General features: G+C 38.6%; 1 protein-coding gene across 7 annotated transcripts in view; it reads left to right on the top strand.

Moving 5' to 3' along the window:
• LOC138176559 (utrophin-like) overlaps positions 1-22,326 on the top strand; it is a 382,659-nt gene that overhangs the window by 100,816 nt on the left and 259,517 nt on the right. For 2 of the 7 annotated variants that reach the window (XM_069107341.1, XM_069107340.1), the window contains exons 2-3: positions 835-936; positions 5,352-5,519. In XM_069107341.1, the coding sequence (XP_068963442.1) occupies positions 5,441-5,519 (79 nt within the window). In that variant the 5' untranslated portion in view covers positions 835-936; positions 5,352-5,440. Of the gene's footprint in view, positions 1-10; positions 937-1,260; positions 1,403-1,430; positions 1,718-2,166; positions 2,225-5,351; positions 5,520-22,326 lie in introns of those variants that run through there. The other 5 variants (XM_069107343.1, XM_069107346.1, XM_069107342.1 and 2 more) reach the window with 4 other exon arrangements.

Here is a 22,326-nt window from a genome sequence, read left to right as displayed (position 1 = left end):
CGGGAGGGCGCAAGGGAGGGGAGCTCCACGGTTCCAGCCTGGATGATTGACTGAGCGCGCGGTCAGGTGACTCAGTCGCGCCACGTTCCCGGCGCTGGAGCCCCAGCAGCCGCAGGCGGTCGGGGCTGCTGCGGTGACTTAAGCCGGGGACCTCGGAGGGACTGAGACTGAGCTTCGGGAACAAAGTTCAGAGGCGGGCGGAGGAGCTGGAGGAAAGAGGAGGGCTGGCACTTGCGGTGATCAGCGGACTGGGCACTGCTGCCCTTATTCGTTACTCTTTCACGACAGCGGTCTGAGGTGACTGCCCAGACCGCAGCCTCAAGCTTCCCAGAGGGGATAGAGGGACTTCTCGTCCTGCTGCCTCACCCCTTTCAGTCCCCTCCAACAAAGGGGGAAACCTAGGGAAGAGGAGAAAAAACAGGAGGGGCCGGGAAGAACTGGGGCTGCTTTTGTACACAAAGTTCTGGAGTCCGCCTTTCCTAGGAGGAAGGGGGCAGCTGCAGCCTCTGGAGAAGCTCCATTCCACCAAAAAGGAGGAGCAACTAGCCAGCAATCGGTAGCCGATTGGGGGAATTGCAAGAAGTTCCCTTATCCAGCCCCCCCCACCCCCACCCCATTTTTGGTCTTTTCTGCAGAAGGAAAACACTTTAGTATTTGGCAGACTTGGTGCGTGAGCTTCTGTTCCAGGTTTGCTATTGGATTTTTTTTTAAAAAATGTTTTTGGCGGAACTAGAGAGCAGGAAGATTGCATAAGTCCGGGGCGTTGTTTTCTTTTTTTTTTTTTTTTCTTTTTGTCTTAGGGCTTATTTATTTTGTTTCTCGATCTTAAAAAAGGAAGAAAAAAAGGAAATAAATCCTGCATAAATCCAGTAAAAACTTGGAACTGAGCCGGGACCCAGTCTGGGAGAGAAGTGGGTCGGAGGGTCACGGGAGCAGGTAAGCAGTTGCATTATTGATGGCCCTGGGACAGTAATGTGACTACCGCACCTGAGCTGGGAAAAAGGGGGGTAAGGTAGAAGCCTGGGCTCATCGGCTGCCAGGCAGGGCTTTTGCGCTCCCCATTGCCCTCCTGGGTTACCCAGTCAGGATCCCAAGTTTTGTGCACACTTTCCAGAGAAGTTGAGGCAGCTTGATTTGGGCGGGGAGAAAGGACGATAGGTCGTTGGAGATGTGGGAAAGGGCAGCGCAGGGAGGGACCCTTAAAAAGCCTGCTCGGCCATGGGACAGCTTCTGTGTTTTCTCCTCCCATCCTTTTTTTTTTTTTTTTTTTTTTGTCTCAGCTAGACAGATGTGAGTCAGCACCCAAGGATCCTTAAGGTGCCTGGTAGCTGGATTAGTTTTCTGTACTCTGGGCAGAGGGTGCAAGACTACAACTAACTGCTTGGGTCATTTTTACCTGCAGGTGCGTAGCCCGACCCTTGGGGCCAGTAAGTGCTGGGATTTGGTAGGACCTGTGAGAGTGAGAGAGAGGGAAGGGGGTTGTGGTTGCCAAGCTTGGAGGAAAAGTAGGAGGAGGAGCAGGAGGGCATTTCAACCTGGTGGCTTGCGAGAAAGCATGCTTGACTTCAGAGCTGTAACAGAGCTAGAGGGTGGGGCTTTGGAGAGAGTATTATTATTTTGGCCTTGAGCCATTGGTAACTCCTTCGTTTGGCGACTGGGACGGGGTTGGCCCTTTTCGTGGGCGAGGAATTCCGGATTTGTGCGCTAATGACACTCTGTAAGTATCACCATCCTTTAAAACTTGTCGGGTAACTGACAATGTTATGGTTTAATTTGTGTGTGTGCGTGTGTGCTTGTCTATGTGTGTATTTGTATGTTTATATACAAACCCCCAGCAGCGTGTATGTGTGTGTGTATGTAATGTGTATGCGTTTAGGGCCACTTTCTCGGTTCTTAGTGCCTGGCACATAACAGATGCTTATTAACTGGTAGACTGACAGCTCTTTTTGCAGTCCTTGAGAAGAGACTATTTCAGCTATTTTCCAAACCTGAGCTTTACATTAAACCCACAGCGCACAGGCTAATTCCTCTCCCTTCCCCTCCCCACCCCCAAGTAACTTCACAGCCTTCCCTCTAATAGAAGCTCCAGCTAAAAGAGATTCTTTTTTCCACCCTGCAGGTGGCTATCCTCTAGCTTTTATTTATTTTGACTATTCTGCCCCGTAGGTGCAGGAGGGGAGGAAGGGAGAAAAGAACACAATCACAGGCTTCGAAAGGCTCTTCGGTAAAACATGGGACTGGGTTGCTTTGGGTTCTGGAAGAAGGATCGCTCAGAGTTGACGGGTCCCTGGAAGCCCGGGAATCCTCGACTTCTTCCTCCTGCTTCCCCTGGCAGTTGGACTGCCTGTAGGCACAATTCCTTTGTAACTTGCACTCGCAGGAGGAAGTTCGCCTGGCCCCTCCCCATTGGTTTCTATCTGGTGGGCGCGGAAAGCGTTGAAACCAAAACATTGGGGACTTAGGCCAGGCTGAAGGGTAGAGCCGGAGCTTGGCAAAACCTGCTTGTGCAGAGGATTCCGAGTACCTGGTAGGCTAGAGCTGAAGTTTAAGTGGAGCAGTTCTCTCTCCCTTACCCCGCCCCCCTTCACCTCCTCCCATTTCAGAGCGTTTTATGTGGCTGATGAGAGTTTTAATTGTCCCGGAGTGTTTACATAAAAGTTATTGCCCGAGTTGTAAGGGCAATAATGACTAGTATAAACTTTCCCTAGAGGCTGTATTGTGTGCATGTAATTTTCTTGGTTACCAGTGGACTTTTAGGAGTTTAAGCTTTTTAAAAAAGTGTCATTACTATTTGAAAATATGATCCTCCCCACTTCACTCTTCCTCTTTCAATATTTCTATTAATTTAAGGTAGTGGTCGCCACTGGTAAGGAATTGACTTTTTCTCAGGGGCTACCGTGTATTCTCATTAGTTTATACTAATTTATATGTTCGTAGGTAACTGCATTTTATTCCTAGAGGAATTTCATATGAAATATTTATTCTCTCTCTAATCCCCTCCTCTTTTCAGTTTTTGTTTCCCTCTCTTTTCTCTTATTCCTTGACACAATGCATTGACACTAAATACAGAGAATTTAGAGCTGGACTTTGGAGGTAGCATGACTTGATACCTAGAGTGCTAGATTTGGAGTTGGAAAGACCTGGGTTTAAATCCCCCTTTTGACTCTAACTTTGTGACTATGGATGGGTAGGCCATTTAACCTCTGCAGTTTCAGGTGACTCCTCTACAGTGAGAAGGTTAGACTAGATGACTTCTGTTTCCTTCCAGTTCTAAATAGCCCTGAATTTAGGATCTCCACGATCTGAGATAATCTAATGAAACCCTGTCATTTTACTGTTGAGGAAGCCAAGGCTCAGATGTTAGGTGACTTGCCTAAGGTGAGGAAATTGAAAAGTATCAGTTTGATATCTTCAGTTTGCATAACTGGAGAGCTCTGACTCTAAATCCAGTTTATGGAAGAAAGGGTGAGGTAAAGAGCCAGTTGAGTAGATTCATGATAGTGAAGCCTTTGCTAGGCTAAATTTGAAGAACAAAAATGTCAGAATGGAATGTAAAAAGAGTAATTTCAGTAAAACCTACTTAACTTCTGCAAGGTTGAGGAGGAGGCCCTTTGCCGAGGCAGTGTGTATCAAGCTGGGCTTGGAGTCGGGAGACCTGCCTGGGATCTTTTAACCCTTCTGAACTCTGGGGTCTTTGGGGGGGAAAATCTCCCAGAGCCTCACTTGTTTCATCTAGAAAAAAAGGTTGATAATACTTAGTAGTAATTAATGTTGCCCATCTCACAGTGTTGTTGTGAGGAAAGCATTTTGAAAGCCTTAAAGCCATACATATAGACATGTATGCATTTGTTACAAACACGTGTACATCTTGCTCTATAGTGCTGTCTGTCACGCCAATCACTATTTTCTACCTTCCCCTCTCCCAAAATACTCTTCTTTCCAACCACCACTCCCTTTACATGGTCTCCATTAGTATGTAAACTTCTTGAGGGCTGGGATTGTTTTGTTTGTATTTGTATTCCTGGTTGAGTCCTGTGCCTAACTAGTGACCACTTTTTTTTCATTATTTTTTTTCTTACAATGCATAATATTCCTTGGGAATATTTTCATGAAGCCCACCCACCATTGGTCTTGCTCTCTATGAGATAGACTTAAGAATTTCGAAGTAGAATTGTATTGTACTGTACTGTTTAAAAAAAGGGGGAGGGGTCTCTCCATGTAACAAAATAACACTTAAACGTGCAGTAAAACTTTTGAGATCGCTAATTTGTAGGAAAAATAGCTTTTTGATAAAAGAATACAAATTGTTAATAGTAACAATGGTTGCCATGTTGAAAATAAGTTACAAAGTTGAAAATATTGGGAACTCAAACTATCAGTAGGATCACTTGTTTCTGCTGTCTTCTGGACAGGTAGTTAATATAAAAAGGTAGTCTCAAACTACTTTATATCCAAGGAAATTTTTAAACCACTTTTTATAATTTCTCATCATTAGAACTTAAAGTTCTCTTTCCAGACATCTTCACCTAGTGACATATGTCCAGTTAGTCACAATATCACAAAGGTAGTGGGAGATAAAGCAAAGGCTAAAATATCCAGTCCTTGCCCACCTGAATAATCTTAATATTTGGGTTCTCATCTAAAGTCCAGTGAAAGCAAACTAATAAGTCACATGTGAATTGAGAATTATCTTTTCAAACTAATGGTTAGTTAATTTAACAAAAAGTTGGTGTCTTCCTTCAGGGTATTGTTGAACCTAGGGAAAAAAAACACTGATGTTCTTTGGGTTCTGGGATGGCATGCCTCAGGCCCATTATAATGCATTAGGGTAAGCTGGGCACTGCAATTATTGACAGGTGGTAGATATAAAAGCTAGTGGATGAAAGATAAGACCCTGAATTCCACAGATCCTGGAAATGCTTTTTTCCATCTCTCTTTTTTTTTTGTTTTTTGGAGGGTGGAAAGCAAGGCAATTGGGGTTAAGTGACTTGCCCAAGGTCACATGCTAGTAAGTGTTAAGTGTCTGAGGTCACATTTGAGCTCAGGTCCTCCTGACTCCAGGTCCTGTGCTCCATTCACTGTGCCACCTAGCCGCTCCTAGGAATGCTTTTCTAAAGAGTGAATTTGAGACAATTTGTGACTTTCTTAAGGTGCTTAGCACGGGTGTCTGACTTGTAGTAAGTACTTAATAAATGCCTGTGAACAGAGTTCTGTTAACTGAACAGTACACGTATGCCCCTGACATAAGGTTGTGTCCCTTGGAATGTGTTTATTTTATTTGCGTATGTGCATATTTTTGTATACAAATAAAGGCAGTTTATATAATTTAGTACTTTCCCCTTTGTTTTCAGATATTGATGCCAAATCACATGTCTAAAGAAAGGCACAATCCTTAAGAGTATTTTGTAGAGTTTTTATGCTGAGTTGAGTCTCTGCAAAGATGGCCAAATATGGAGAGCAAGAGAACAGACCAAATGAGGGACAGAATGAATTCACTGACATCATTAAGTCCAGATCAGGTAGGTGATGGACAACTCTATTCCTTTCCCTTTTCTTCTTCCAGTTCTCCTTTGCCAAGGCAGATGTGGATTCTTATGTTTACAAGGGGAATAAGTATCCTTTAATTTTGGAGTTTGGTTTTGCTTTGCTCCTGGGATGTGAATGAAATGATCTTTTTAGCATCTGTTTGCAGCACAGTGGTTATGTTATCGAAAGAGAGAGGATATATCATATCTTCAAATTTTCTATCTTAATTCCTTAACCAAATTTAATTACCTTTATCTATTGGACTGTATTTCTTAGAAAAACACTATTTGGCTGGTTTTCATTTGTAAAATGAATTATTTCTCACTTGGAAAAGATTATATATAAAATTTAGGTAGTTGGAATGCCACATGCAGTGGTTATTCATCTTCCTCAGATTTGTTGCTAATTATCCCCATCCTGTAGTTCAGGAGTTTTTATTCTGGATCTATGGATAGATTTCTGTGGATCAGAGAACTTAGGTGGGAAAAAAGTTACACCTTTGTTTTCATAATGTTGGTTACTGATATTCTTAATTGCTAAATTATGCTAAATTTCAGTTAGACATTAAACTAAAAATTATTTTATAAAATAAATTATAAAGTTTTAAATTATATAAAATAAATTTCAACTTAACCTTTAAGTGAAATTTAGCATAATTTAGCAATTATGAATATAGGCACCCAACATTATTTTGAAAAAAGGGGTCCAAAGACTTTTATCAGACTACCCAAAGGTACCAGGGCCAAAAAAAAAAAGTTAAAAATCTCTGCTCTAGATCCACAGTTGTCATATTCCCTTGCTTCTCTCACCCTAACTTTGAACCTTGTCTGTTTTATATCTTATCTCAGCAGTGTGCTAGCTAGTCAACTAGCTAATCTGATAAATTAATAATGATCAATAATTTAAATCTTTACATTTTGACTGGGATTTTCTGAAGACAGTGTTTTCCTCTTTCTTTTCTAATCCGTTTATAGTTCTAATGATAGTAATTTCAGTTATTGGAAATCCTTATCAAAAGTTCCTGCTGAGTTTAAAATATTTCTTCCCTACCACCCTTCCCTCTATCCTTCCCCCCCCCCTTTCCCCCACCCCACCCCAACACCTAAGCATACTCTGTGATGTGTGTTTGAGTAAGTTTAAGAGACAGATTTGCAGGAAGGCAGAGCTTTTGAAGACTCCTTTAGTCAATTAGGGTTTCACTCTAGCCTGTTAGTACTATACTAAATATTGAGAGTTCTTGAAAGGTATAAATATGTATTCCAGTTTTATTTTTTTAAACAAATACTATATTCCTTACCATTATGTGACTTGAGAAATTTTCTTATGAGTTTGAAAATGAATAACTTTGTCACAAACCATATAGGGACCTTTACCTTCCTTTGAGACCTGTGATCACAGGTATAGGGGAACTCCTTTCCTAGTTCCCTCTTCTGATAACTGACATTAAATTATTTAAGCTTTAAAGCTTGTGGAGTACTTTATATACACTGGAACTTTATAACAGTCATGTGAGGTTAAGTAGTAAAGGTGTTATTAGTATTCTAATTTTATAGAAGAGGAATCAAAGTTAGGAAGGTTTAGTGATTTTTCCAAGGTTACCCAGTTAATATGTGTTAGAAAGAGGACTTGAGGCCAGGCTTTTCTGAGTCAGCTTCTTCACCATTTCTTAGCCTGTTAATCCACAATGTGCTTTATTTAAATATATTTATTTAAATACACAAATCTCTCCTGGGCTAGTGAAGATATTTAGTAGGGATAGAGCCTTAAATAAATAGTACTTAGTATTTAATGTCAATGTCATTTTACTGAACATAAGAATCTTTTGGAAAGGTAAAGTTTAATACTCCCAAAATTAAGTGTGCCATGACTATATTTTAATCCCTTGAAATTCATGGTATGACTTTAAATGTTTGAATACTCCATATAAGTGTAGGGTGTTACCATTGTCTTTACCCTCAGTGAGTATCCGAGTAAAGCATAACACAGTGGAAAATTGAGTCAGAGAAAGTCCGTAGTCTCTACTTTTTCTGTGCTCTGTGAGACTGGAGAAGCCTGTTCTTAATGGTTTCCTGACTCAGTTTCCATTGAGTTAAGAACTGTTGATATTTATAATGTGTACTTGGCCATAAAAAAATTATATAACTTTTATAAGTGCTATAAACAACACAGCAGCATTGTTTAACTTTCAGACTGATCTTTAATTTATCAATTAAAGGCCCCTAAATAGCTTAGAAACTTTAAAACTAAAGTTATGGCTTTCATCTTATTTCACTAGCACCCACTCCAGAGCATATTGAAAATATAACCATTGCGTATCTGAGAGATGAATCACACTGCTGAGCAGCTGCCTAGTGCCTGTGGTCTAGTACACGAAGTCAGTTAGGATAAATATAGGTCTGAATGGAGGCGAGAAAGGCAGGCTCTCCATATTTTCATTTTGGAACCTCATTTTGTCTACTGCTCACTAATTCTTTGTTCTTTGTCTTTCATGAAGGTAGAGTATAAAAAAGGAATGTCATATTACATCCAAAAAGTCTTTCCCTGAAATGGGACCTAAGGGTAACACTAATGGAAAATAAGATGTGATTTTAAAGATCTCTTGGATGCTCTTGGACTTGGTGACCATAGGAAATAATTTTAGATAGAGTGTGTTATCCTTATTTTGGTCAGGAATGCTTGTGTTTTGGGAAAGAACTGTGTAATTGGACTTGAGAGTATCTTAATAAATTTGATGTACTTTTGGTTTACAAGGATATTTTTAGAAGGAGATTTATTTTTAATGCGAGTGGTCATTGGTTTTCATAGAGTGGGAGTGTGGTGTATTTGGCAGATGCTTTGAGAATATGCCCATTGTCCTTTGCTCTGAAGGGAAAGGGAAAGGCCAAAGGGAATGTTCTCTCAAGGTGTGCAAAGGTTATTGTCACTCCTTTTCCTTCTCAGCAAGTGAGAATACCTTTTAGGTCTCTGTCTGCATTGGGCATATATACTGTGTTAGATGCGTATTTTGTTTTAAGGGTTTTTTTTTAAGTTTATGAGATTGATTACTTTGCCCTAATTTTTTGGTGCTGTGGTTGACTGGTACCATCATTTTAAGGAGAAAGATTAATTTGGCATTTATTGTTCAGTAAAATATCACACAAAGGTAGCTATAGATGAATTAAAATTCCTAAAATGGAAAAACCTCTCTTCTATTGGGAGGCAGCTATGGCACATTGGAAATGGTGCTAGAAATGGAGTCAGAATACTTGGGTTCTAATTCCGGATCCAGCAGATAATAGTTATGTTACCTTGGGCAAGTCACTTAATTTCAATGAATTCATAGAATGTGAATGTAATAATGCTTACACTTCCTATCTCATAGGGTTATTGTCAGGATCAAATGAAATAAAATAAAAACTTTTTAGCCTTAAAATCTGCCAACTTTCTTTTTTTTGGGGTGGGGTCAAGTTAAGGCCTGTTACTAAATCAGTATAGGAAACTACTTCCATCGATGGAGTTAACATGTCTGAAAACTCTATTTCCATTGATGGAGTTAGGTAACATGTTTGAAATGTATTGTCTTAGAGAATTACTTGGGGTCACCAAGAGGTTCTATGAGTAGTGTAGGAAGTAGGACTCGAATCCAGGTCTGTCTGTTTCCAAGATTGATTTTCTTTCTTTTTTTGGGGAGGCAATCAGGATTAAGTGACTTGCCCAGGGTTACACAGCTAGTAAGCTTTTGAGTTTGGATTTAAATTTAGGTCCTCCTGACTCCAGGGCTGGTTCTCTATCCACTTCACCACCTGGCCTCCCTTTCCAAGACAGTTTCCCTACCAGTCCGTGCTTACTTTCAGCTAATTATTACTGCTATACAATTAAATAAACACATTGTATTTATGCAAAGTGCTATATTCGCTAAGCCCCAGGAATACAAAGATGAGAAATGATTCTGTCCTTGCTATTAAGAAGTTTACAAAAGTGAGAGGAGACAAAGCTACACACATAAATATTATGTGAAATATAATATTATAGTGAAGGAGAGATCTATACAAAGTAATATAAAAATTTCAGGAGCAAGAGGTTAGTTTAAACTATGATTGGAGATCGGGAAGCAGAGAAGCTTCATGCAAGTGAACTGAACTGCATCTTGAGTCTTTTATGATGCTGAAAATAAAAATGGATTTTATGTATTTTTAAAAGCATGCCTACACTGACATTACTAATTGTTCAAATAATTATATCACAAACAGTTTATATTCTTGTTGATATAAATGTGGAATCATAACATTTGAGATGTAGAAGAGACTTAAGAAATAAAGACTAGTCACTTAAGAGATTGAAGAAGCTGAGATTTTAGTTGCTCAAGGTGACACAGCTAGTTAGTAGCAAAGATGGGACTAGAGCCTAGGAGCAGCCCTCTTTCCATTCTTCCAGGATAGTTGCTTAAATTGGCTTAATTTTTCTTAGTCATTTTGTCTGAAATTTGTATTTGTGTTATCCATATCTGGTTGCTCTGAGGAAAATAATTTTTCACTTTCTGTTTGGCTTGGAATCAGGGAAAAAAAAAACCTCAGTTCAAATCCAACCTCAGATACTTTGAGTTAACCTCTGTTTGCCTTGGTTTCCTTATCTGTAAAATGGAGATGATAATAATACCTCCCAGGTTAGTCTGGAGGATCAAGTCAGGTAATATTTGTAAAGTACAGCACAGTACCTGGCATATAGTAGATATTATATCTAGCTATTATTAATTACCAGTCAAAAAATATTTCATAAGTGTTTACTCTACATCAGACATTGTGCTAAGCATTGAGTATACAAAGGTAAAAACAGTTTCTGCCCTCCAGGAGCCTCACATTCTAACATGCAAATTTCTGTTCATATGAGATTTATGTAGTGAAAATGGAGTTAATCTCAGGGAAGGCACTAGCAATGAGAGAAGAGAAGCTCTCAAAAGGCCTCTTGCAGAAACTGGGAGATGAGCTTACTCTTGAAGGAGGTTATGGTGAAGAGAGTTGAAGAATTAAAAGAAATAGGTGGTTAAAATGTTTAGGTAGGATTATGCTTTCGTTTGCTCCTTTGAAGACCTCTGTGTCTTCTGGAGAGTCCTGGCAGAAGGCAGATGTATTATTCATCGACACTTCCAACTAGAGGCCTAGTTGAACTATATGTAATGTGATGGAGTGGAAAGAAAACTTGATTGGGAGTCAGAGGACTTATTTTTGAATCTTGTCTCTTCCCCTTAGTTCTTGTGTGTGACATTGGGTAAGTCACTTCAAATCTCTGGGCCTCAGTTTCCTCCTCTGTGAAAGGAGTGAACTGGTCGAACTAGGTGGGGTGGCCTCAAAGGTCTTTTTGGGTTCTAGAGCTATGATTCTCTGTTTCTTGGAATGGTGCATCTTGATTTCCTCCCTATTCTTGGTCAGCTATGGAACTCAAAGATTCCTGAACTATTACTACGCATCATACTTTTTATGTAGTGGTAAAAATGTCTCTGATATTTAGATGAATTTATAAAACCCTGGCACATATCATAAACACTTTCTGTAAATAGAGCTTCAACATGGAAGAAATGAAATTGAGGGACCATCCTTTCACTTAGATTCCCAAGAACATCCTCAGTTGTATTTGGATCCATATTCTTTTTTGTAACTCTCTTCCTTCATCTCCTATCAGAGTATAAAATGCCGATTTAGAGCAGACTTGTGCCAGTTCTGTGGGCAAAGGGAGGGTAGCATGAAGCAGAGAAGGATGTGTTGAAGGTATTTATAGCACAGCCGGAGGGGCAGATTTTGCCTAGACACATTACAATTTTGCCTCCTACTTCTGGCACTGATTGTATACAAATTCACTTGTACTGTGCTAGTATATAGTAATAGGTGTTCAATAATTCCTTTTTTAGATGAATGGCTCTCAGATGATCTTCAAAGTAGTAGTTCTCCAGAATGGAGGCAGTGTGGGGCAGTGGATAGAGAGTTCCCAGGATTTAGGAAGACCTGGGTTTAGATCTCATCTCTGGCACATAATTATTTGCTATGTGACCCTAAGCAAATTGCTTAACTTCTCAATGCCCCAAGAAATTTTCTAAGATTATTAATTGTAGAGCAGGTGTCAGTCTTTGTTGACATTTTTCTTGAATTGCCACCCCAGAAGTTTCTTATACCAGTGAAATTATAGGACCAACCTAAAATCCAAAAAATCCAATATGGCAGTGAAAATGTAAAGGGACAATAAGCCTGAATGGTAAGAATCTTTTGCTGTTCTCTTTACACTTTTCCTTTTTCTTCCCCTCAGTTAGTTGTAAGGGATAATAGAGATTAATTAGACCAAGTTATGACCCAGTGCAGCCTCACATCCGTTTTCTGTGCCCCTAACAGGTGCTTGAATCCTTGGTAGAGTGGTGTAATGGAAAGAGCATTGGCTATGGAGTCAGAAGAACTGAGTTGGAAATTGACTGTGTTGCTTATGACTTGTGTGACCTTTAGCAAATCATTTCCCTTCTCTGGGCTTTGATCATTCATCTGTCAAATGAAGGAGTGGGGTCTGCCAACTACACACACACACACACACAAATTTATAACTATTTCAATATAATGAGTTTCCTGTGGATTTTATTTTATGCATTTAAAAAACATTGTTCTGAATAGGTATCCATAGATTTCACCAGACTGCCAAAGGGGTCCATAGCACAGAAGAGACTTAAGAGCCCTTGGACTAGATGATCTTTAAACTTCTTGTTGAGCTCTAAATCCTTTGATCTTTCTAGTGATGGGGAACTCAAGACTTCATGGGCTTAGAGTACCATAGATTTAGAACTGGAAGGGATCTTGGAGACCAGTGAGTCTAACCCCTTCATTTTACAGATGAGGAAACTGAGGCACAGAGTGGTTAAATGCCTTTTCTAGTAAGTGTCTAAGGCAGATTTTGAACATATGTCTTCCTCACTCCACTCCCAGTTCTCTTCACTGTACTGCCTAGCTACAGTCTGTTAGATTTTCAGAAAGCTTTAATTGTTAGAAATGTTATTAATATCTTGAACCATTCTCTTTGCAGTCTTCCTTTGTCCAGTGGCACCTGTGCTTCCTCAATCACCTATGGTTTGCCTCTTTTCTTGTTTCTACCACAAGGGTTGTTGAACTTGTCAGAACAAAGTCTGAGATACTTGGTCTTAGAGGCAGCAGCTCTAAAAGACCACTTATGAAGTTATTTTGCAAGGGAGAGGACCTGTATTCCAGAGATTTAACTTGTTGCTTGTATTCTCAGCTGTTCAAAGCTCCTTCCTTGCTCTTGGCTCTTATCTCTGCTCTGAGAATTAGCCAAGAGACCTGACATTGCCTAAAATAAAGAGTGTTAGAATTTCTTCCGGAAATGATCACCTCTCTCCCCCTACCCCCCAGTTTCCCATTCCTTTCTCTGTGATTACCTTCACAGCTCTTCTTCTTTCTCTTTATGAGATACATTTCAGATCTCCTGCATTGAAACTTGGCACCATTTAAACCCTGGTCCAGAACTTAGATATAGTTCTCTCTGGAATAGAGAAATCAAAAGAATGATGGGATGTAAGAGGTATACACACACACACACACACACACACACACACACACACACACACGGATATCTATCTCTCTCTTATCATCTGTGTGTGTGTGTGTGTAAAAGCGGGGGGGGGGCAAAATAAAGTAAATCAACTAGTGTGGAAAATTATGCTTGTTTCCAAGCAAGACTCCTAAAAAAAAACATGTAAGGCTATGCTTAGAATAATGTACATCAGCTTAACATTTATACTATTATGAAAATGATCAACAACAGTATCAGTTTATCTTTTTCATATATTCTGTTTGGGAAAGGAAGACAGTGGCTACTTTAATTTTATTTTAGTTGGCTAGCTGCCTGTTTTTTCCCAGCTCCTCCCCTCAAAGCAAGTTCCATGAGGTGATTTTTAAAAAAAGCTGTTGAGGGGCTATAAATTGTTCCAACTGCTTTAGTTAGTAATTATCCATCTGTACTTTGGGGGCACAGTCCCTGAATGGATTTGGCGTTTTCTGTATGCAAGATAGATTTGTTGTAATGGACATCATGGAAATTTAGCTAGAGCAGAGAAAATCAGCAATTCTTGCCACCTGTATGAAAACAGTTCCAGTTTTATTTCTTCATTACCCTGAAGAAATACCATCACACATATATGAATGTGGTTCCATTGAGTTGTTACTATTCCAGAGCTTTCAGAGATCTGTTAAGAGTTATAAAACTTGAATAAAAATTGCTGAAAATTTGTCAAGAAAAGGAATTCATTATACAGAGAGAGGCTTGGAAAAAGCGTTACTTTTCCTACATTTTATTTCAACACAGAAATTGAAACTGCTATTTGTACTGTGATGTTTTTCATGCAAAGGAGGAAATACTAGTAAAAACACATGAAATTATGGAATCATTACAAACGCTTATGTTAAGAATTAATGTCCTGTTTAAACACATAGTATTTAGGACATAGGCTTTCAGCAGATATTTGTGAATAAAAGAATGAAACTAGATTGGACCCAAATTATTCTTCTGCTTCCCAGTGCCCCCAGAATTTAGTAATCATTGTTCTTAGGGGGAAGGTTAGAATTTCCATTTCCCTTGTGGTTCTCTCATCTTCTCACTTTTGCTTTTGAATGACCAAATGTCTTGAGACTTCAGCCTTCTGGGGCTGCTCTATCAGAAGCCTGTTTTGCTGGCTTAGTTAGTCTTAAGAGGGAGATGATTGGTGTGGAATCTTTGACAGCCAAGATTAAAATCTGGTGCTATTTCATATAGTGTTAGAGAACTTGATTTTTAAAAACTCAGTTAAATCTATCGAAGCAATTGCTCCTGTGTTGGATAAAATGAGTCCAAATTGTTCATGTTTGAATTATTTTAAAAAATTTATGTATTAATTTTAATAATAATTCTTGAAGAGCTACTTAGTAGTAATGTTTTTCAAATAGGAACAGAAGGACCCACTGATTTAATGAAATATTCTGATGAGATTTAAAAGTATAAGCAAGAAATGTGCTAACAGTAGATTCTTTCTTTTAGCATCAACACTTTCAATTTAATTTAGCCATTAATTGTTAATGCCTTTTGTCTTAACAGCATAGTTATTGGGGGTGGGAGGTAGGAACAAAGAAAACCTTTTCCCTACTGCAGATGGAATCTTTCTCTTGTGACAAAGAAAAACAATTTAGTAAAACATCTGATAGTGATACAAGTACTATGTCCAATGACTTACACAGTGCTCTGAATTATCTGTTCTCTGGAACCTTTATTGATGTTTATTTCTTTACTGGTAACCCAGAGTTGGATTCCTTTCAGTGATCTCTTTATTTGTGTTATAGTGGTGATTGTATATGCTTTTTTTTTTGCTGTGACTTATTTTGCTCTCCCAGCAATTCAAACAAATCTTCCCATTTTTCTCCAAATTGCTTATATTGGTCATTTTGTACTATATGCTGATTTATATTATATTCTCATAGTTGTTGGGTTCTTCCCCCCACCCCAAACCATTCCTTAATTGTAGGGACCCATTTTTCTTTCCAGTTCTTAGCATCCACAAAGAGTACTGCTATGGATATTATGGTATGTATTCTTTCATTTACTATGGCATATATATGATTATGTGTGTCTTATATACACACACATATAGTTGGGGCCACTGAGTATGGACAGTTTTTTTTTTTACTTTTCATATTCATATCAATTTGAAATTTGATATCTGGGATGGTGGGACCACTTAACATTTCTACTGACAATGTATTTACTTAGTAGGTCTGTCTTCCTATAACCCCTCTCTCCTCTGTTTCTTGATCTTTTTTTGATTGCATTTGCTAATTTGCTCAACATAAGTTGACATAGTTGAGTTTTATTTTACATTTCTTTTACTATTAACCATTGGTAATTCTTCTATAAGAAATGTTTTTTATATGATCATTTATAGTTTGAATTTTTAAAAAACTTCTTTTGTCCATTTATTGAGGAGGGGTTCTTGGAGTTATATTTTCAGTTTAATTTGATAACAGTAGCTAACATTGATATAGTGCTTTATGGTTTGCAATTCACTTTATATTCATTATATTTATATTCATTATCTCATTTGATCTGCACAACTACCCTAGGTAGGTCATGTTAATTGTCTCCATTTTGTGCATGAAGAAACTGCAGCTGATAGAGGTTAAATGACTTGCCCAGGGTTGCACAATCAGGAAGTGACCTGAGGGAGGATTCAAACTCAGGTCTTTTTGACTTAAAGTCTAGTATCCACTATTTGCCTTGGAACAATAAGGGTATATTGTGGGCAAAGCACTATGCTATTTGCTGGGGTTAATAGGGCAAAAACAATCTTTGCCTTTTTTGAGCTTATTCTGACTATTATGAAAAATTACTTTGTTCAATGTCCTATTTTTGTGGAAATTCCTTTACCGTTAGTGTCATAATTCAAAACAGTTTGTTAATAACTTAAAAATTTATTATATAGCTTGTTAAGTTTTCCCCTTCAAATGTATATTTTTGAGGGCATAATATGTATGACAGTGAAGAGATGGAGAAAGTAATATTTGGTATAGGCATTAATTAATTCTCTTGCTTCACTGAATAGGCCATTAGTTATAATATGAATGAATATATTATAACTTTTGTATTTTCATCTTGAAAGTGATTTTTTTTAGCTTGCCATATGTAATGATAGCATTTTTATACTATTTTAAAGTTTGCAAAGTGCTTCAACTATCTTAATTTATTTGGTCCTTAGAATAATCCAGTGAGGTCAGATCCTATAATTTCCCCCCATTTTAAAGATCAGAAAACTGAGGCTGAGAGCTGTTGAATGATTTTCCCAGGTCACATAGCTAGTAAGTATTTGAGGCTAAATTTGAACTCAGAGTACTCTATCTCCTACACCACTTGGATGCCTCTTGTCTAGACAGTGAATTGTCTGTTAGATATGGGAGTCAGTTTTCAGGACATGGATACTAAAGTGAAAATGTTTGTGATTGAATAAGTATCAAATAGAGTGACAAATCACTGGGTGCTTGAGAGAATCAAATGAGCCTGATGCCAACCTTGAAGTGCTAGAGAAACGGCAGCTATGATGATTAGGATTTTTCCTCCCACTTAAGTATGATCATATCCCCCAAATCAATGATTTTTTTTCCATCTTTGACTTTTCTTTAGATAATGCGTGAAAGTAGTTTTTGGATCTCTCTCTCTCTCTTTCTCTCTCTCTTTCTCTCTTCCCCTTCCTCCCTCTCCCCCCCCTCATCTATCTATCTATCTATCTATCTATCTATCTATCTATCTATCTATCTATCATCTATCTATCTATCTATAATATATCTATCTATCTAGCTTTTTTCTTTCTTGAAGATAATTACTAAAATAGCAGCTTAAAGTCATAACTGTTTTTGTGTAACTGGAAAGAACCCACATGTATTCTTTGTGATTTTTGACTTCTATCCCTTCATAAATCCAGGGAAAGGCATCAGTCAACCTGGTTCTACCAGCACATTTAGTAAGTGCCTACTTGTGAAGATCTCTTTGTTTTTTATACTTTTTTTTTTTTTAAAGCAATTGGGGTTAAGTAACTTTCCCAAGGTTACACGGCCAGTTTTTTTGTGTGGGTGTTAAGTACCTGAGACCAGAATTGATCCCGGGTTCTCCTGACTCCAGGGCCGGCACTCTTACCCACTGTGCCACCTAGCTGCCCTTATGCTTCTAAATAGGTGATATAGGTATAGTAGGTATTTGTGTTTAATTTCACTACCATCTTTGTGTTGTTTTTAATTTTTCAAATGTTTTATTAACTTCTGATTTACATCATTCATTTCTACCAAATTTTGAGTTCCAAATTTTCTCCCTGTTTTTTCCCCTACCCAATGCCCCAAAATAGCTGTCCCATAGGATATCCCCTCCTCCAATCTGCTCTCTCCCATATTTTCTCCCATACCCCTTTCGACTTTTCCAGTCGGGCATAGTAGATCTCTATGCCCCATTGCCTGTATATCTTATTTCCCAATTACATGTAAAATAGTATTAATAATAGTGTGTATATATATTTATTTTTAGACATTTGATTTTAAAACTTTGAATTCCAGATTCATTCCCGTCCTCCTTTGTCATCCACCCTTACTGGGAAGATAAGCAGTTCAGTATAGGTTGTACATGTATAGCTAATGCAAAACATTAACATAGTAGATATATTGTAAAAGACTGACTATATTTCCCTCCCTCCTATTCCACCTCCCACTTGTTCTATTCTCTACTTTGATCCTGTCCCTTTTCAAAAGTGGGTGCTTCCAACTCCCCTCCCCCCGCCCCCCAGCCTGCCCTCCCTTCCATCATCCCCCCTCTCATCCCCTTCCCTCCTACTCTTCTGTAGGGTGAGATACCCTATTTGGTGTTTTTCATTCCCTCCCCAAGCCAAATTCAATGAGAATAAGGTTGACCCATTCCCTTTTGCATTCTTATTGTTCCCCTCCATTGTAACCATTTTCCCTTGCCTCTTCTTATATGAGATAGTTTACCCCATTCTGTCTCTCCCCATCTCCTCTCATTATATTCCTCTCTCACCTCTTAATTTCACCTTTTAAGCATCATCCTTCCTATTAAATTGGTCCTGTGCCCTCTATCTATGTATACCTGTAAACATATATACACACATTCACATATGTATTCATATGCCTCCATTCCCTTCAAGTATTTTCATACTGAGAAAAGTTTCATCAGTTACAATTATCGTTTTTCCATGTAGGAATGTTAATAGTTCAACTTTGATAAGTTCCTTATGATTTCTTGTCCCTGTTTACCTTCTCATGTTTCTCTTGCTTCTTGTATATGAATGTCAAATTTTCTATTTAACTCTGGTTTTTTCATCAAGAATGCTTGAAAGTCCTCTATTCCACTGAATGACCATATTTTCCCCTGAAACATGATAATCATTTTTGCTGGGTAGGTGATTCTTAGTTTTAATCCCAGCTCCTTTGCCCTCTGGAATATCACATTCCAAGCCCTTTAATCCCTCAGTGTAGAAGCTGCCAGATCCTGTGTTATCCTGGTTGTGTTTCCACAATATTCAAATTGTTTTTTCCTGGCTGCTTGTAATAGTCTCTCTTTGATCTGGGAATTCCGGAACCTGGCTATAATATTCCTAGGAGTTTTCTTTTTGGGATCTTTTTCAGGAGGTGATCGGTGGATTCTTTCAACCTCTATTTTGCCCTCTGGTTCTAAAACATCAGGGCAGTTTTCCTTGAGGATTTCTTGGAGGATGATTTCTAGGTTCTTTCTTTGATCATGGCTTTCAGGTAGTCCAGTAATTTTTAAATTATCTCTCCTGGATCTGTTCTCCAGGTCAGTGGTTTTTCCAGTGAGATATTTCACATTGCCTTCTATTCTTTCATTTGTTTGGATCTGTTTAACAGTATCTTGATTTCCTATAAAGTCATTAGCTTCCATTTGCTCCAATCTAATTCTGAAGGAATGATTCTCCTCAGTGAGCTTTTGAGATTCTTTTTCCATCTGGTAAATTTGGCTTTTTAAGGCATTCTTCTCCTCATTGACTTTTTAAGCCTCTTTTGCCATTTGAGTTAGTCTATTTTTCAAGGTGTTATTTTCCTCAGTCAGGCTGTTGACTCTCATTTTGTAATTTTCTTGCATTGTTCTAATTTCTCTTCCCAATTTTTCTTCCACTTCTCTTATCTGCTTCTTAAGGTCCTCTATGGCCTGTAACTAGCTCGTATTTTCCTTTGAAGCTTTTGGTGCAGGAGTTCTGACTTTGCTGTCTTACTCCTGTTCCCTGCTTTGATCCTTTTTGTTCCCAAAATAGGAGTCTAATGTTGGGCTCTTCTGTTTTCTTTTTTTCCTTTGCCTGGTCATGTTGCTCCTCAATCACTTGACTCCTGGGCTTTTTGCCACAGTAGGACTCTGCCACCAGACAGGGGAGCTTCATACCAAATGCTGGGTTTTTCTCAGCTGCTAAAGGTATTAGTTGGGTGCCCTCTCTGAAGCCTCCACATGCTGTGGCAAACTGGTCACACACCCCAGGACCTCCACCCTAGACTGCAATCCAGATCCAAGAAGGTTAAAGCAAGAGCAATTACCCCTCAGACTATTCACATGGTCTCTGCAGGCCAGGAGCTGAAGCTGCCGTGTGGGGGCGGCTGCAGCTGCAGCTCCTCAGTGGCTTCTCGCTCCAGGGTCAAAACCTACGCACTCCCAACTACTGGGTCCCAAAGTCCACAGTGCACTGACCTCTCACTTTGTCCTTAGCATCTATGCGTTGATAATTCTGTAAACGGGAACAGCTGCTTGTGATCTGGAGTCCCTCCAGCCAGTGGCTGGTTAGGCCTACCTTGGGGCTAAAACCTCCAGCTCATGTGGGCCTGGGCTCAGCTCCTAGAGCACTGTGCTGGCTGATTCCTGCAGGCCTGCTGGGTTGTCCTCAGCAGGAGGTTAGCTTCTCTGTATCATTTTGTGGATTTTGTAGCTCCAGAGTTTGTTTAGAGTCTCCTTTTACATGAATTGGGGAAGGTGGAAGCTGGAGCCACGCGGAGGACCTGCTTCTACTCCGCCATCTTGACTCTGCCCCCCATTACCATCTTTTTGAAATGAAATTATTTTGGTTTGACATAGTTCTTTTGAGATCTTGAATGGGGGTATGGGGTGGGGTGGGGAAGTAACCTACCTTCCCATGAAGAATAATGTTTTTCATGTGTAAGGGGAACTAAGAGGTTAAATAACGAATGAAGGTAAGTCACCCATTGAGCTATAATTAAAACTTAGAGGTCTTGCTGAGCTGTCTGTCCCTCCCATTAGTAAAACAAATACATTATTCTTTTGAGAATCTTAAGATCTTTTGGTAATGTTTTTGAGACCAAATCTTTAAACTTCAAGAAGATAAAAGGAAAGTATCTTCTTTGCCCTTACTTACTTAAAAGCTGCCAAGATAGTTTATGATGCATAATTGCCTCTTCATAAGGTATTGTGTGGAATTTGAGACAACCTCTCAGAATTTAGTAAAAGGTTCATCTTTCAATTCTGAGATTGGAGAGTAAAGATTTGGCACATTATGACTTAACTGTTGCCCAATATTTATATTTGAACAAAGTATAAAGTAGAGAGGTAGTTCAAAGCTAAGGGGGTAATGGTTAAAACTGGAATTAGCAATTGACAGTTGTAGTCCTATGTACAAACTTAAAACGAAAGCTTTGAAGTAAAGCAGGAAGTAGTAGTAAAACAATGTCTGTTTTGTATTGAGGCTTATGGCCTCAGACATAGCCTCTTTTCCTCATGTTGTTTCTTCTGGGTCTCAGAGTCTCCTTTCCCAGGAGCTCTGAAAACAAATAAAATTAAATTTCTGAATTATTTTTATCATCCTCTTTAATTGATTCATTATACATTGCTGAAATTATTTATGTATATTATTTATTTTTTATATATCATATGCAGAATAGTATATAAGATACATCATTTATTGTTGACTAAATATGGTATTTATGGCCACAGCATTGTAAAATGATGAGCAGCAGGCCCATGGTCAGCAACGTAACCCTTGTATTTACATGTCCAAGGTGTTTTCCAGGCATGCATACTAGTGTAAGTTAGAATATTGAATATATTTAAAGGAGAGACTGTTCTCCTGGTCCCTTCAAGCCTATCCACTTCAGTCAAATCCTGTGTAGCACTCTGCAAAACATCTTAATCCAGATGACTTTGGCACCATTGTAAATTATCCATGATGTTTGCTCAGAAATTATAAGCTAGGTTTTCATATTTGCTTAAATTAACCATTAAAGTAAATCAGCCCCAATCTGTTTTTCTGGTCTAGTCTAGTCTAGCTCTCTTGCACATGTATTTTACTTTGGAGCCAAACTCTAGGCCCTGGTATCTGTATTTTGTTCTGTACTCCTGCTCATCTTGTTATTTGTCATCTTTCAGTGCTGTTTTACATAGATGACCACCTCCAAAAAGTCTTCTCTTTGCATTTTAGCTCAAGGAGTCATAGGTTTTAGGTTGGAAAAAGACCTTAGACTTACTGTGTGACCTTGGGCAAGTCACTTAACCCCAATTGCCCTGCCTTCCCCCTCTAAAAAAAAAAATAAGAAAAAGATCTTAGAGTTTACTTTATTCAGCTTTCCATCCAGTGTAGAAATTTCTTCTGTATTATCACCAGAAAGCCCTTGAACATTTCTAATGATGGAAAACTCCCTACCTTATAAGACAGCTCATTTCATTTTTTTAACAGGGTTTTAATTGTTAAAACGTTATTTCTTCCTTACATTAAAGCAAGATCTAACTTCCAAACTTGACTCTTAGTTCTTTCCTCTGTCAACTAGATACAGTAAGGACAATTCCCATTTCACCTTGCCTTTCAAATATTTATGTTTGAGTGATGTCATTTCTTGTAAGTCTTAACTTCACTATAATAATGTTGTACTTCATTTGTTTTTCAGTTGTGTCTGACTCTCCATGACTGCATTTGGGTTTTCTTGGCAGAGATACTGGAGCTCTTTGCCATTTCCTTTTCTAGCTCCTTTTACAGATGAAGAACTGAGGCAAATAGGGTTAAGTGACTCACCCAGGGTCACACAGCTAGTAAGTATCTGAGGTTAGATTTGAAGATGAGTCTTTCTGACTTCAGGGCTGGCTCTTTATCTGCTGCATCACCTAGCTGCCCTCACTATAATAGCTAGCATTAATAGAACTAAGATTTACCAAGCTCTTCACATATTTCATCTAATTCTCAAAAAAATCTGGGGAGGTAGATTCTATTATTCGAATTTTACAGATAAGGAAATTGAGGCATAAAAGAAG

This window comes from Petaurus breviceps, unplaced genomic scaffold (genome assembly GCF_028583685.1).
Source record: "Petaurus breviceps papuanus isolate PSGF00001 unplaced genomic scaffold, PetGlider_PUasm1.0 89983, whole genome shotgun sequence".
Lineage (NCBI taxonomy): Eukaryota > Metazoa > Chordata > Mammalia > Diprotodontia > Petauridae > Petaurus > Petaurus breviceps.
Note: the sequence above shows the minus strand (reverse complement) of the source record. Positions and strands in the feature narration are given on the sequence as shown.